We start from the raw sequence: 17,219 nt of genomic DNA, 5'->3' as shown, positions 1-17,219 counted from the left end.
CCCTGCCATTTCCCCAAACACTCCCAATCCATCCACCACCTCTAAGCACCAGCTACAGAGAAGTGCTCATCCTTTGTCGGAGCTTTGATTAACTGTCATCGCGTCTTGAAAGACAGGACATCCTACCTGAGATCCTCCCCACCCTCTCCTAAAGTGGTACTCTGTCACACATCCAACGTGCACAACATCCCAGTCCATCCCTATGCCACTCCCAATCCCAGCCCCTACCACAGGCGTAATCTCCTGTGGAAGACCCAGGTGCAAGACTGCCCAATCCACCCAGCCAGTAATACCTATGCCAGTCATGTAACAGGCATGTTCTATCCCATCAGAGGCCAGATATTGATGTGACTACCAACCAGCTGTCCACGAGAATGAATGGCAACCACGAAATTATGACTAAGAGCAAAGTAGACCGTTCTGTGGCACAACATGCAGCTGAACAGAACATCCTTGATTTCAGTGGTTGCTTCACAGGTCTGGGCCATCTGCATCTTCCCCACCGCTACCAGATTTTCTGTCCTGACCATCATCTCCCTCCTCCTCCTCCTCCTCCTCCTCCTCCTCCTCCTCCCCCCCCTTTCACTGTCCATCTCCTCCTCCCCCATCTCTGTGTGCATGTTCTCTTTCTCCCTCTAGAGGTTAATCACCTCCTTCTCCCTCGCCCCATCTCTCTGTCAATCACCTCCTTCTCCCCCTTTCTCCCCCCCTCCTCTCTCTCTCTCTCTCTCTCTCTCTCTCTCTCTCTCTCTCTCTCTCTCTCTCCCCCCCCCCTCTCTCTCCCTCCCCCTTCTCTCCCTCCCTCTCTCCCTCTCTCTCCCTCTGCCCCCCCCCTCTCTCTCTCTCTGCCCCCCCTCTCTCTCCTCTCTCTCTCCCCTCCCTCCCTCCCTCTCTCTCTCTCCTCCCCTCCCCCCCCCCCCCTCTCTCTCTCTCTCTCTCTCTCTCCTCTCTCTCTCTCTCTCTCTCTCTCTCTCTCTCTCTCTCCCCTCCCCCTCTCTCTCTCCCTCGCCCCCCTCCCTCCCTCCCCCTCTCTTTTCCATCCCCCCTCTCTCTCCCTCCCCCCTCTCTCTCCATCCCCCCTCTCTCATCCATCCCCCCTCTCTCTCCATCCCCCCTCTCTCTCCCTCCCCCTCTCTCACCCTCCCCCCCTCTCTCTCCCTCCCCCCTCTCTCTCCCTCCCCCCTCTCTCCCTCTCCCCCCTCTCTCTCTCCATCCCCTATGACCCCATCCTTCAGTCCATTCCCTCCCCCCCTCTCCCTATCCACCTCCCCCTGCCTCCCCTTTCCCAGCCTAGCTCCTACAAAACATTCTCCACTCCCAAAATTATCCCCACCTCACCTATACGAACCTATTGTCGCCACACCCTCCCAGCCAGCAAGCAGTTTTTGCCCCCCTCTATCCTTTCACTTCATTCCTTGTTCATGTCCCCTCACCCTCAATGAACCCACTCGTCATCTTCCCACTTTCCTGCTCCTCTCCTCTTCATGTGTTATGGCCATAGAACTTTTTGTGGATCATTTCAACAGTGTACTGTAATTACCAGCCCTCATTTCAGGATTACTTTTGAAAAGCAACTGGAAAAATTACATTACAGATGTTTTTCCAGTAAATCAATTACTGCATTTCGTGTGTCTTTTATTGTACTTCAGAGTCTGGAAATTCTGCTAAGTGTATGTTACTGTTTCTGCCACACTTTATATAATAATCTTGGGAGGACAATTTGTTGCAGCTGAAATGAAATATTTGAGTTTCCTCCTTAGGTAGTTGTGTCTCTCTTCAATTTATTCATATATTGTGTTGGTAAATTATTTGTTTGTGTAATTGAGTAATAGATTAGCAAGTAAGTTTCATTTATTGATCTGTGAAAACTTTTTTATTTCATGCATTCCTTTTTTTGGTGATGAAGGGAGGAGGTAAGACTAGACTTTAGTGCTCTTTCTCATGAGTATGTTTTTGTAACTAGCATTTTCTATTGATACCATTTCTTGTGTATTATTTATCATGTTTTGCACTTTGTGACTTAAATGCATTTAGCTCCAGTGATAAAATGACTATACACTAGTCCCATATTTTTGTTAGACTGTTAACAATGTGTTGTCCAGTTAAGTAGATTGAAAGTGTCATATAGCAATCATTCATTAAAAGAATTTGGAGGTAGAAGAAACAAGATAAGTATTTTCATCAGTTGTTTGGGATTATTGACTGTCATTAGCTCGATTGGCATGGCTCAGTGGATAGTGGAAAACTACAAATCCAAATGGGCAATGTTTGATACCCAGTTGGTTTAGATATTTATCATCATTTATCACTTCTTTCACGTGTGGCAGTGATTTATCAGTTCGAGTAATGCAAAGGTCCCTTGTGGTTTCGAGTCCACATTAAACTAGGTCTCCTTATAACTGGCTAGGGGAGTTGGATCAGAGATCAGAAGCAGACTAGGGAAGGATGGGGGTGTTCATACAAACCTTTTGGTTGGGGATAGCTTTATTTAGCTTGACAAAGATAGTAGATTTAATTCGTGGCCGTAAATGATCTGTTTTGAAGTCATTTTATTATTCTTACTGTGCAAGCTGTATATTGTAACTTATTCATCTGTTGATTAATGTTTAGCATCAATTTTGTGCAAAGTTAGGTGAAAAGGACAAAACATTCACCATCTCTAAGAAAAAGAACTCTTTACAACAATGGATGCCTGAGTTACAGGCATTTGGAATCTAGCACTATTGTGAACCTACCTATTGATTGCTGTAACTCTGTCCACATCAGCAACTCCCCAGCCCAACAAAATCTCATCTGCATTACCTGCCCTGCTCAAATTGTTCTGTTGTATCCCAGTTGGTGGTACATGTAAAATCTTTGAATTAAATGCTGAGCATGGATAAAGGTTGTTTGACAATGAAATAAATGCCATACCCAAAACTTCTGGTAAAAACAGACAACTTGTTGAGGCCCTATGTCCTCCACTTAAGTCGATGTACATCAGTATCAGTTTCAAATCAAAGACAAATGCTCATTCCACCAGAATTCAAGGAGCCTTGACTAAAGCCACTAAATCAAAACATTTGTGTCCTCAATATAACTTTGCTGAATCAGTGACCCCAGTGGGATATCATACAAACCAAGGTGCTAAGTGTGACTTTATACGTGAAACACCAGGATAGTTCTGATTTGTCCAGCACCACGCTTCACAAAATTCTCCATGACTATTAAATTTCTGCACTCTGTTGCAACCAGAAGTCCGTTTGTAATTATCTTTCACTACAATGAGCATAAACACAAGTAAATAAGCATACCTGTACTTACCAGGACCAATGTGCGACATGAAGCAATAGTGTGACATAAGCTTTATTAATCTGATCTAAACACATCTAAATCTAGTTATCTTACCAGTTCAAAATACAACTTTTGAACACCAGTCAACTTCTTGTGCAACTCTATATGGATATACTTCACAAACAGCAGAAGAAATAACAATAAACCATATTGCACCACTGAGGTTGTGCTGCCATTAGCCACATGGCCTCACCTCAGCCAACATCTGTTGCAGTCTGCCTAGAATGAGGGGACCACCACTACTCCTGTTTCTAACTTTTTCTCAGCCTGTGACATCAAGCATACCACTTCCCCTGATATTCATAACTAACCTTTTCCCTGTGGCTTCACCTGCATATGCATTTGACACATATATTGCACTCGTCTCCTCCTCCATCCCTCTCTCTGTCCAACTCTCCCTCCGTCGTCTCTCTGTCCATCTTACCCTCTCACTTCTATTTGTCCATCTCCTCCTCCTTCATCCCTCTATCCATCCTCACCTACCCCTTTCCTCTGTCCATCCCCCCTTCCTCCTCTCCCATTTCTCTCTCTCTCTCTCTCTCTCTCTCTCTCTCTCTCTCACTCTCTCGTCTCCACTTTCACTATCTGCCCATCAACTCCTGCTCCCCCCACCCACTCACTGTGTGCGTGCTCATCTCTTCCATCGCTGTCTCTGTCTATTACCTCCTGCTCCCATTCTCCCAATATATCCATCACCTCCTTCTCCCCCCTCCCTACCAATGCAGTTTGTGTGGCCATTTCTTCCACCCTTGCCTCACTGTCTGTCTACAACTACTTTGTCTATATCTTCCTTCCACCTTCTCTGTTATCTGACCATCACCTCCTCCTCCTCCTCCTCCTCCTCCTCCTCCTGCCTCTTCCACTGTCCACCTCCTCCTCCCCTATCTATGCATCTATCTTCCCTTTCTCCCCCTCTCTCTGTTAATCACGTCCTTCTCTCTCTCTCTCTCTCTCTCTCTCTCTCTCTCTCTCTCTCTCTCTCTCTCTCTCTCTCTCTCTCTCTGTGTGTGTGTGTCTGTCTGTCTTTCTTTCTTTCTCCTCTGACCTCATCTTTCAGTCTCTTTCTTCCTCCCCTCTCTCCCTATCCAGCACCTCCTGCCTACCCTCTACCACTCCAGCTCCTCCTTCCTCCTCTCTCTGTATCCATCTCCTCCTGCCTTCCCTCTCCCTAATCACGTCTCCCCCTCTCTCTGTGTCCCACTCCTCCTTCCTCCTTCCTCCTTGTGTCCATCACCTCTAACTCCCCTCTCACTACCCATTCCCTCCTATGCCCTTTCTCTGTCCATCCCCCAGCTGTGCCATATGCATGTGTAGCCACTGAAAAACAGGTTTATAAAGCAGGCCTATGCTACTCTCACAGCAAACCTCTCTTTCTGGGCAGCCTCACATCAGAGGTTTGAAAACCATTTTTTGCCCTCGACTTACAGGGTACAATGCAAAGCAGGCTCTGGTGATCACACCACTGACAGCATGGTAAACCCTAATCATCCTTCCTTACCCCTTTAAACTTAGCTGAATAACAGTTTGAAGAATTGACTACTTTTGTGTGTGGTATATTAGAAGCAAAATTTTAGGTGACAGTCACTTTGAGATAGGAATTGCTACCAGCATTCCTAATGCTGCTGCCTATATCAAATTGAACTGAAGGGTATGAACTGCCTGTTGTTTACATCAAAAATCTGAACTGCTCCTCTACCAGGGAATAATATTTTCCATTCTACTTCATGATTTGGCACCTGTACAGAAGAGAGACAAACCATCTGAGAACTTTTCATGTGGAATGCCTCTGTGAAATTCTGAAATGTCAAGGTTACATGTAAAATGCTGAAGTTCTGTGGATATATATAATGCCTGACAAAAAATTGAAGCACCCACAAGACATGATCAGGTGTCAATGTAACTTCATGCATATTCACGCCATTCATAGGGATGTAAAATATTAGTTGCAATTCTCCATGACTGGTGGAAGTGCTGTTAGAGTATATTAATGTTGTTCATGTTTAGTGTTGTTACTAGGCCTCATGGAGGAAGTAAGGTGTGTGAATAGCATCAGACATTGAGTGATCACTGTGAAGGACATGAAAATGTTGCATACTCATGAGACGTGGCATTATCAACACCTTACAGAGTTTGAAACAATCTCCATTTGGCTAACTGGTCAAATACTGCAAGTTCCAGATTAGTGGAGCATTCAGATGTGACAGTGGCCCAACGTTGGACATCAGACTAACTTGAGAGCAGGCATACTCAGTGTCATGGTTCCGGTCAACCATGCGTGAGCACAACAAGGGAGGGTCAAAATATTGTCACATCTACTGCTTCCTTTCAAGAACAAGTAATGGACTGTGCAATATTTTGTGTCATCCTGTACCATTGGTCCATTGGCTGGAGACTAGTGGCAGCTGCACTAGGGAATTATCGTCCTATGCATAGATTGTCACACCACAGCACAAACAGTTGCATTTGGTGTGATGCAATGACTGGATAGCATGGACTGCTGGTGAATGGAATTGTATTGTGTTCACTGATGTATCACAGTTCTGCATTACTATGGATGACTGATGAATATAGCAGTAACCTGAGGAGAAGTCCCATTCTTCCAGTGTTCTGGAGAGGCACAGGGGTGTTACTCCAAGTGTTGAGATGGGGTGTCAGGTATGGCTTCAGGTCACAGCTGATAGTGATTGGGGGAACTCTGAGGGCACAATGGTTCACCATGAACATCCTGTGTCCTCATGTGTTCCCTCTCATGCAACAGTGTAATGTTCCAATCTTTCAGCAGAACTGTGCTTGTCGTCATGTGGCACACATCTTTTTGAACTGTGTGCATGATGCTGAGGTCCTCTTCTGGCCAGCAAGATGCCTTGATCTGACCCTTATAGAACACTTGCAGAGCTAGCTTGGATGACAACTCTATCTCACTGCTATTATCTAGGATATCAGTGCCTAGCAGCAACAGTTCCCTCGAGAGTACAAATGCTTTTTGATACAATTTGCAACCAAACCATTGCATGCAGCCTGACCAGAAGAGGATACTGTGTCATACTGATAAGTGGGCTCATACTGCCAAGTTCATTGCAAATTTGACTCCGTTTTTTAAGTGCTGAAGTATGTCACATATCTTCTCATTCATGAAGTTTTGTTTCATTTCCTACTCTCTCCCTGGGTATTTTATTTATTTTTTATTAGATTGTGTAACATGCACAGCATGGAGTTCCTCCTGTTTAAAGGCCATTTATGGTGGTATGGACACTTATGCAGATTTCAGACTACTTAAATTGGTATTTTATCAGAACCTCAGATTGGCAGGCGTATAGCTGGTGATCAGTGCTTGCAATTACAGTGAAACCTAGCTGAATGTGACATTTCTGTCAACAGGAAACAACCTGCTCATGAAAGCTCAAGTGGCAATGCAAAATAAAAGAACGTTAAACCGCTGACAAATAACCCTTTGTTTCACTGACTATTTCAAATCGGGCATATACTCAAGACATTTCTGGAGCTATACTTATAAGAACTTAATGCTAAACACCACACTGTGATAATGCATAAGAAAGCCAGCATCCATTTTAATTTTATCTGTTAATGTCAGCAATCAGGTTTTCTGCATGGCCTATAACCACATCTTTAAGACAAAGCTTAGCTTTTATAGTCAAATTCATGCTTATTCCATAAGATGAGCAAGAGAATTGCTGTGTCAAGGAGGAAACCATGATGTCATCATCGTCATAAAAAATTGGTTATTTGAAACAGAAGATAGCTGCATTTTTCAGAGTGCCAAGTCCTACACAGAACGTTTTTCATAAATATTGTGTCTTGTGCAAAAGCCTGACATGAAATCATCTGTGAAACTAACAGTGACTAGTCAAAAGTACACATTGCAGGTGCATGACATGGTAACAAAAGTCTGTAAGTGGAACAGACATGGGCGGGGGATCACACTAGCAAAGATAAGGGCTGCAAATGGGGAAATCTGTTGAAATAAGTGACTTTGAAAAAGAGCAGATGATTATTACAGAAGCTTGTGAACGAGCATCTCGAAAATGGCTAATCTGCTAAAATGTTCATGTGCTACTGTCGTGAGCATCTATGGATAGAGGCAGAAGGACAGTGAAACTACCACTAGGTGTGCTAAATGGTTGGATGCCCATGACTGCACAGAACATGGGGTTTGGAGGCCTATCCACTCTGTAAAGTAGGATAGATGGTGTTCTGTGCCATCTCTGTAAAAAGGGCACAATACTGGTGCAGGCACAAGTGTTTCAGAGCACACCGTTCATCGTACATTGTTGAACATGGAACTCTGCTGCAGACTGCCCCTATGTGTTCACATGTTGACATGAAAACATCATCAGTTAGGATTGCAGTAGGCATGGGAACATTGGGATTTGACCGTCAGTCAATGGAAACATGTCGGCTCGTCAGGTGAAGCATATTTTCGCTACACTATGTCGATGGTCCTCTCCACAGATGCCACCACTGAGGTGAATGGCGGCTCAAAACATGCAGTGCGCCATGAACGCAGGCTAGTGGGAGCAGTATTATGCTTGCATGGGACCTGTGGTAGTAATTGAAGACACACTGATAGCTGGGAACCATCTGCATCCCTTCATGCTCAGAGTCTTCCCGGATGGTGATGTCATCTTTCACCAGTATAACTGTCTGTGTCTCGGTGGCAGAACTGTGCTACAGTGGTTGGAGAAGCATTGTAGTGAACTCTCGTTGATGTTTTGGCAACCAGATTCATCTGGTGTAAATTCTATGGAACTCATCTGGGTCACTATCAGGCACCATCACAGCATATTCAGATTAGTGTCCCATTATTTATGTGAATTACATGACCTGTGCATCTAATGCTACATACCACCACGAACCTACCAATAAACTGCCAGATCCCTGATAAGCAGTATCAGTTGTGTATTTCTTTCTAAAGACGGGTGCACTAGCTATCAAGGAGGTGGTCATTATGTTCTGGCTCATCAGTGAGTATCACATTTGTTAGATAATGTGACAGAAATGTTATTCTGTTGCGCTTATAAACTGAATACTTTTAAATATCTGAGCTTTTCTTCATTAGAATAAACGGTGTCAATTTTGTTGACGAATATTGTATGACACCCATGCACCTTCTGCAAAATAATTTCACAGTAAAACATATCATTTGTTACATTTAATGATAGAATAATTTCCTGTTTTAATTGCCTTTAATATTTCTTACTTTTTGCAGGAAGGATATGAGTGAGACACCAGTTTGAATATTCTGTTCAAAGACAGGACAATGGACATGATCTGTCATGTGGAAGACATACATGTAAACACTACTCCTTCCTCTGCTTACTTTCTTTTTCTCAACAATGGAGAGTCTGCAGTATTTTAATTTCTATTTATTTTAAAAAGTTTAATAAGAGATATGTATCTCTCAAAATTATGCAACAAGCAAATTTGTGTTTAGGCCTGCTTGTCTCTGTTGGGGAAGAAGATTACCTTAGCCGAACTGGTATTTTATCATTAAGTGCCATAAAGTAAGTGGTCCCTATGTAGGAGTTGTAGCCCATCATAAGAGAGGATTTTCACCCCATCATAAGAGATATTTCTCTTGACTACTATGTAGTGAGTGAGCAAAGTGAGAACATTATGCTTTGGTTCTTGCACGTTACATGGTTGCTTCTGTGCAGAGTATTTCACAACGAAAAACTTTATACACTTTTACTCTCAAATACATATGTGACTGCCAGTACCTAACTGTGATATTGTTTGTACGCTACCATTGTGACAATGAAGAAAAATATCTGCATCCTATGTGGCTGAAAAGCAAGCAGTGAAACATCTGCAGTGTTCAGTGAAAAGCCAGCAGTCAAGAGTCTGTAGCATTTTTAAGAAGATATTTCCTTTGTTGGCCTGAGCATTACAAAAGTGCTGTATAACTGGGCCATCTAAGGCTTATGTTGCAGGTTTTGAACAATAAAACAGCTGATTGTGTGTGGAGTTAGGCATTGTTCAGATTTTGAAACTGGCATCCTCAGATATTTGTTTCGCATGCTACTGAACAATCAGTACACACACTAGCATTTATAAATAATACTTTTTAACTTTTAAAGCATAGCATTATTCTGTGAATTTCCTCCTTCAAAGAAAAGTGTTAGATGTGTGGTCCTCTAGTGTAATGAGGTGACAGTCAACACACACAAAAAAGTGTCATTGTAAAACTTATTAAATGGTTATGAATGTGACAATTGTAATGAAAACCTGGGCAGATAATTTTGTTCATCCATTGAACATTGCATGAATAACAGTCAGAAAATGTGCAGATGCCAGCACAGGCTGTGACCAGAACGTTATTAATAGTGCAAAACAATCGGTATGCACACATGAAAATTAGTATATATCTTTTTAATTACCACGATGTCAACTAATTTAGCCCTGGAACTCTTGAGTAACATTGTTCTGCTAGGAAAGTAAAATCTGAACTAAAAGAATTGCTATCAGAATGGAAATGAACTAACATTTGAGCAAAAAAGAACAGTTTGTATTTAAAGAATGCTTGCATAACAGATGTATCAGACAACTATTGTTTCTTGCTAGGATATGTAGTTTTCAATCCGAATTAACATTTATCATTTTATACTGAGAATGATATGAGGTAAATTACTTCTTTTGGTTGGTGTGTTTGTATTTTGTCTTTTGTGATTGTATATATTCTTATGTTTCTCGTATGAACTCATGTCTTCTGTGCATTTTCACCTGAGAACTTCATACTATATCGTCAGTATTTACAACTTAACTTGCATGTTTTTTAAAATCAAAATTGTATATTTTCTAGTATTATTTGAATTTTTTAATACATGGAAATTGTGTGATGTACTCAACAAATATTTTTAATATTGGCTTGTACTAAAGTATAATTTTAAATTTTATGAGCAACATACAAAATCGAATATTTTTGTAAATTCTGGGTAGAACACTAATGCAGACATTATATTCAAAGCTACCTAGAAGCTTTTACAAGAGATGTTAATGGTATGTTAAATATTTTAGGAAAACCATGTGTTTTACTTCTTAAAGAGTTACATAAGCTGTGTAATGAATGTGCATTTCTGCTTCCTCTGGGTCAGTCAGCAATAATTGTAATTTTTCTGAATTAGAAACTGTATTATAAGGCAGAAAATTTAAAAGAATTTAACTCGCATTTAATTACCTATTGTAAACCATTTTAAATGTTGGGGTTTAGCCTGTTATTATGACAATATCACCACCGTATTCACCCATATTTGTCATTTCTTTAATAAATTTTCCTCTCATTCTCTTCCTGTTAGCCTTCGGGATTTTTTTCTCAATTTTTTTTTTTTTTTTAAGTCTTCCATATTTTGTATCACATTATTTTTTTCTAACTACTTGCATGGTGATTAATTCTATTTTTACATCTTGTATTCCCTCTTATAAAATCTTCACTTCAGCTTTGGATTGAACAAAATTCTTTATGCCATTTCAAAAAATTTAACTCTTGTCGTAAATATTACATGCTTTTGACGTAACACATCTGTTTATCTGCTATTGGTTCTACAGGACATAAGTCTTCTGAACTCTCCCCAGCATATAAACAATGTAAACTGCTGTGTCAGATGACATAAATATCCTCAAGCACCCATAACATACATTAATGAACCATGTATACTAGTCAGTACATCACTGCTTTAAGAACATCCAAGATTTGTGTGTGACATTTGTGCATTTTGATAAAAAGAAAATTACATTCTAAAAATTATACAAAGATACTGGTAGGTTAAACATTAATTAACCTCAGGAGATGCAACTCCCAGTAGAAACACATAAAAATAGATAAAGCACTCCTAGCTTTTAGAACCACAGTGAAGGAAAGAGAACATTGTGGACCAGATGGGGGCTTATCACTTAGACACCAAGCTAAGAGGGCCGACATGGTATCAGAAGGAAAGTTATCAAGATCTCTCAGAATTACAATATTATGAAAAGGACAGTTGCAGCTCACCATATAGTGGAGATTCTAAGTCCCAGATAGGCACAACAAAAAGACCGTTAAACAAAGCTTTCGCCAAACGTGTCTTCATCAGGACAGGATTGGACAAAACACACACACACACACACACACACACACACACACACACACACACTAATGCAACTCGCACCCACATGACCACTGTCTCTGTCTGTCTGATAAGGCCTTGGCAGCCAGAGACTGTGGTCATGTGTGTGTGAGTTGCATTCACATGAGTGTGTGTATGTATGTATGTTCTGATGAAGGCCTGTTGGCTGAAAGCTACATTTGACAGTATTTTTGTTGTGCCTATCTGTGACTCAGCATCTCCACTATGTGGTAGGTAGGAACTATCCTTTTCATTATATTGTCATTATTCCATCCTGAATTTTCCAGTGTTTGATCTCTGAGAATTAGGAATACTTTCATCTATTTTTTTGTCTTTGTGTCCTCCATGCTGGGAGCTGGACTTCTGAACGTAATATCTGTGAATCTGTCTGTTTCTCCTTATTGTGGCCATCTCTTTTGTGTGTGTGTGTGTGTGGGGGGGGGGGGGGGGGTATTGACCTTTTGATTACTGTGATAATAGATGTTTTTGTACTGTGATGGCATTCATATTATCTTATCACATTGTGCATTTGATTCACAATGCAGCTTTGACATACTGTATATAAAATGCATGTACTGGAATTATTATTCTCAATTTAATTCAACTTCCACTTGTTATGTAGACTGCATTGCAAATCTGTAGTGAAATGTTTCACATAATTATATTGTAACTTATCTTTTGTGTGCACAGTTCAGCCATGATTGTTTGTCTGTTTAGTTGGTACAAAATTATGTCAATAATTTTTAATTCCCTTTTGAGGTTGTTTTATGAAAAGTGAAAAGAACTGTATGTGGACCATGAAAGAGAAACTCAAAAAAGTTTTGTTATCTTTTGAACGGTAAGTGTACAGTATTAGCAGGATATCTAACACTATTTCACTATTTTCATGCAAAATTATGCTTGACTAGTTCTACATTTGAACTTCAGTGAATGTGAGTTTTTGGCATACTAACAGGTATGGGTGTGATTTTGAAGTAATTTTCTATTACTATCAAACAATGGTATAACTGAAAACAGTCATTTATCATATAGAGGAAGTGTTGAGCATTCAATAGCTACATAATGACATAATAAAACTGAGCTTTCAAGTGAGGAATGGAAATTTGAAAGCTGAGGTACAGTGCTCAGCTTCTTATTTACTGGCCTATTAACTCACAGAGAGGGAGAGGGAGTTGTGTCTGTGGGTGCACAATTGCATAGAGAGAAACACACATTTTTAAAGTTGAGTTCAATGTCCAATTTATTGTTTATGTGTGTGTTGAGTGTGGAGTTCGTATTTAACACAGCAATTTGTTTGTTTTTCTCATTCTATTGTTTGTTTTTCACACAGTCGTATTACTTTTATGCAGTTGTATAGAAGAGTGGTAAACTGTTTCTCATTCTACTTCAGACATTCCTTGATCAACACAATCTAATAGTATTATCATTCATATAGTTTCTGTGAGATGTTATAACATTGTCTTGTAGATAATGGAATAAGTTAGAGTTAGGAAAGAGCTGTGAATCACTTCTGTGAACTACCTATTTAGAGGTGTGAACAGGAAAGAGAGTACAAGAACTTGGTTTATAAATACATCCAATTGGCTCCCAACATTTCCTATATACCCATTACTTTAAACTGCCCCTTGAAGTGTTCTCTACTACATTCCATTTTAAACAGTTTACAAAGGAGAAGAAAAAAAATGTTTTGTAGAACTAGATTGACGGCACTACAATTCCATAAACCACAACACAAATATAGGTTTGAAGGATTTGTGGATAACATTGCCAGGTCCAGCTATTAGCAACACAAATATCAAGATATTTTATATTCCAATGGAAATCTTTGTGCTAAGTGCGTAGCCTTCTATAAAACTTTTCATTACTGTACACCACCAATCTCTAAAACCTTTAACAATTTCCAAATAGCCTTTTGTAAAATCAGACATGTCTATTTTGACTTCCTTAATGACAAGGCATTAAGATCAAAGGTTTTTCTTAAAAATGAACACACTCTCCAGTCGCTTGACTATGTGGTTTAAATGCAACTCATAGAATATGTGACTGCACATTTTTACACACTTTTATCTTCCATAAATAGTTTTCCCATTTATGATGGATAATCTTGAGGGATGGAAATCTTTATGATGGATAATCTTGAGGGATGGAAATCATAATCTATATTGTTCATATTGGTGGCTGTGAAATATTTTCAAAGGTGTCTGTCATATATTGAATTAGGAAGAAATGTGGAGATAAATTGATGTAGTGTATTATATGAAGTTTACAAACAGTGCTCATAACTGTTAGCCCACAAACATTCAGACAGTAAACTGTAAATGAGCACATCTTTTGAAAAATTAAAGATTTCAGTCGAATGAATCATTTGATGTTGAAAATCAGTTATATTTTTAAAAAGTTCTTGAATTTCATCTATGTCCATTGATCTTTTGATACTCTACATATGTAAATTTTCTATTTCTTTTTTTCTATTCTCACGTGGGTTAAGTGATTATGTGACCCTCTTCATACAACACTAATACCTTAGCTTTGGACATTCTTCGGGTGACTCATACATACATACATACATACATGCTACTACTAATACTGCTACTACTACTACTACTACTACTACTACTACTACCTCTCTCTCTCTCTCTCTCTCTCTCTCTCTCTCTCTCTCTCTCTGTGTGTGTGTGTGTGTGTGTGTGTGTGTGTGTGTGTGTGTGTGTGTGTCACACATGTGAGGGAGAATTTTCCAAATAACGTTAGAAAATTACCCAAAATCACAACTGGTATTGCCATAGACTGCTGTTGACTAGTATCATGCATGATACTATAGGTGCTTGTCATGTCAGTAAGTGCTAACATGTTGTGGCCTGTGAGTGGCTTGTTTTATGCTGTTGTGTAATATTCATTTAGCTATGCATGATGGGCACTTTACGATAATACAGACTTGAATAATTTTTGCAAATCTTCAGAACACTTTTATTGGAGGTATCAATCTACAGAAATCATTGGAATAATAATGACTATTATGATTTCATCACTTAACAGTTCATGGGGTCTTACTGTTCTTATCCATGTCAGTGCAATTGGCTATCAGTACCATTAGTAACATAAGTAGTTTTCCTGTGCTCGAGGGAGGAGTGACTGTAACATTTTTCAAGGGAACACCTACGTATTCATGTCTGCGTTTCTGTATGTCTCAGTTGACATTAAATCTGTGTAACCACACTAAGACAATAGTATGAAAACTTTGATTTCAGCGATGAAAGTGACCTTGCCAAGATGAAATTGTTAGTTGTAGTGTACAAGTAAAGGCCATTTCACACAAAAGCTTATGAACAAATATAATACCTTATAAGCAGACACATCATATTTTCTGATGCAGAAAGTAGTCCTTACGTCTTAAGAAAATCTGATCAAAAGCTCAGACATTACATTGGTAAATGCCTCTTATCTGCTGTGAGACAAACATCCTGATTTTATTCTTTGCAAAATGTTTAATAGCCACTGCATCAGAAAAAAATGCCTCTTTGAAACTTCCACATGGGAAAAATATATTATATTAAAAACAAAGATTCCAAGACTTACCAAGCGGGAAAGCGCCGGTGGACAGGCACCTGTCTACCAGCGCTTTCCCGCTTGGTAAGTCTTGGAATCTTTGTTTTTAATATAATATATATATATACTGGAGATATTTGGTATCATGACAAACTTTGCATTATTTATCATTTTGAATTTAAAATAAGCTAACTGTAAATTGAATAAGGCATTTTGTTTGCCTATTAAGGATACAGAAAAAGAGATGACATTCCTTGAATAAGTTTCTGCATTGATTTCTGTGTGCAGAATATTTTACACAAACTAACTCCAGCCAACACAGCACTAAAGTAATTAATTATTTAGGGGACCACTCGGCACAATGAAGGCCAGATGATGTCAAAGCATGTGGTCCATCACTTTTGAAGTTGTGAATGCATTTTATTTGGGCAGTATTCTTATATGTAGAATAATTTATGTAGTCACAAATGTTATTCATTGTTATTGTGTCTTTTATCAGTTGTGGTTGTAGCATGACTGAGTTAGAAATTCTTCAGTAAGGAATTACCTAACTGATATGAGAGAGAACATTCATTTGACTGTTAATAACTTTCTTTCTTTTTAATATTTTTTTTTTATTTGACAAACTTGTCATGCCTTACCTTTGGAATAATTTTGTTTATTAACTATTCTGTAAACTTTTATGTGATATGTTGTAGACTGCTCATTCATTTTTACATATGTTGATGTGTTCATAATTTAAGTTTCGTTTGTGCAATAAGATGCCAAATTGAAATTTATTATTATTTGTGGCTCCCATGAGAGTTTTGTACATTCCATAAAGTAATATTATTTATTTACCTGTTGTATGCTGCATAATGTCATTACATGTGCACTGCATCTCAGGTTGCAATAAGCATGCTTTAAAAGTACAACAATTTTTGTATCTAGACTATGATATTCTGCTGCATGCATTATGTATTAAAGCCATTGGTTCCCTTTCCCAACTTTTCCATCTTTTCCATTCTGTGTGGGCATTGTGTGTGTGTGTGTGTGTGTGTGTGTGTGTGTGTGTGTGTGTGTGTGTGTGTGTGTGTGTGGAAACAACTATATTATCATCCTTTCAAATAGTTTCTTCTGTTGTATATTTATTTCATATTTAATAAATATAGATGTGTATCTGTCAGCTATGAATTCAGTGTATCTGTTCCATACAGTCAGTGCCTCATATATGTTGTGATTGCTAATGTGCCTAAATTCACAGCTGCACAATCAAGGAACATGTGTTTGGCCTTAACAGCCCATGTATGTGTAATGTATGTTTGTAAGTTTGTAAGTAGTGTGTTTATCTTGATAGTAGATTTAAAAGCCAGTATGTACTGTGCTAATAATTTATTTTTGCCATGAATACTCCTTGATCTCAAGCATGCATTTGTTTAAGCTTGATCACAGAAACATAATTAATGTAAATTATTTATTGATGTACAGAAGATGTGAAGCACTATTGTGCCCTACAAAATGTGTGAAACATTTGTTTAAATAAATTTTGCTGATTTTTTTAGTGAGTTGTCTTTGTTAAGTTACCCTCCAATTACACATGATGCATTGTGTTCCATATCAACATATAGTATCCATGGTTCATTGTACATGCAAAGAGAAATGAAAAAAATAGATGCACATAATTACCATGTATATAAGCAAAGAGCAAATATGATGATGAAATTAGAACAACACAACTACAGTGCCCATTTTTTAATAGCTCTAGGCATCTCCCTCTACTAATCCCCAGCTGTCCCTTGATCAGTTGCCATGAACCGTGTAGGATAGAGACTGATCTCTTCCAGGCTGCAATGTGGCCATATTTTAGTGCTGGGGAAATTGTATTTATTGTTATCTTAAGAAATGTTTCAGAAGGTTAAGCGATGTGAAAGGCTTTTGCCCCCTCAGTGCTCCCATGTGTTGGCCAATATCATTAATTCCACATTTCTCTTTGCTGCCATGTGTTGGTAAATTCATTCCCTCCACATCTCTCTCTCTCTCTCTCTCTCTCTCTCTCTCTCTCTCTCTCTCTCTCTCTGTGTGTGTGTGTGTGTGTGTGTGTGTGTGTGTGTGTGTGTGTGTGTTTTGAACATGCTATAGACACCATGTACGCCAAACTTATTATTACAATGAGTTATATTTACATTAAATGTACTTTTCATTACAATTGATCTATAGTGAGGAGATCCTCTGGGATGGAGA

General features: G+C 39.2%; 1 protein-coding gene across 1 annotated transcript in view; it reads left to right on the top strand.

Moving 5' to 3' along the window:
* LOC126274083 (protocadherin-like wing polarity protein stan) overlaps positions 1–16,539 on the top strand; it is a 358,480-nt gene extending 341,941 nt beyond the window's left edge. The window contains exon 44 of the mRNA XM_049977080.1: positions 8,561–16,539. Coding sequence (XP_049833037.1) covers positions 8,561–8,588 — 28 coding nt within the window. The 3' untranslated portion in view covers positions 8,589–16,539. The remainder of the gene's footprint in view (positions 1–8,560) is intronic.
* The last annotated feature ends 680 nt before the right edge of the window (positions 16,540–17,219 follow it).

The sequence above is a fragment of the Schistocerca gregaria genome, chromosome 1 (assembly GCF_023897955.1).
Source record: "Schistocerca gregaria isolate iqSchGreg1 chromosome 1, iqSchGreg1.2, whole genome shotgun sequence".
NCBI classification, from domain to species: domain Eukaryota; kingdom Metazoa; phylum Arthropoda; class Insecta; order Orthoptera; family Acrididae; genus Schistocerca; species Schistocerca gregaria.
This window is presented reverse-complemented; position numbering and strand designations above follow the sequence as displayed.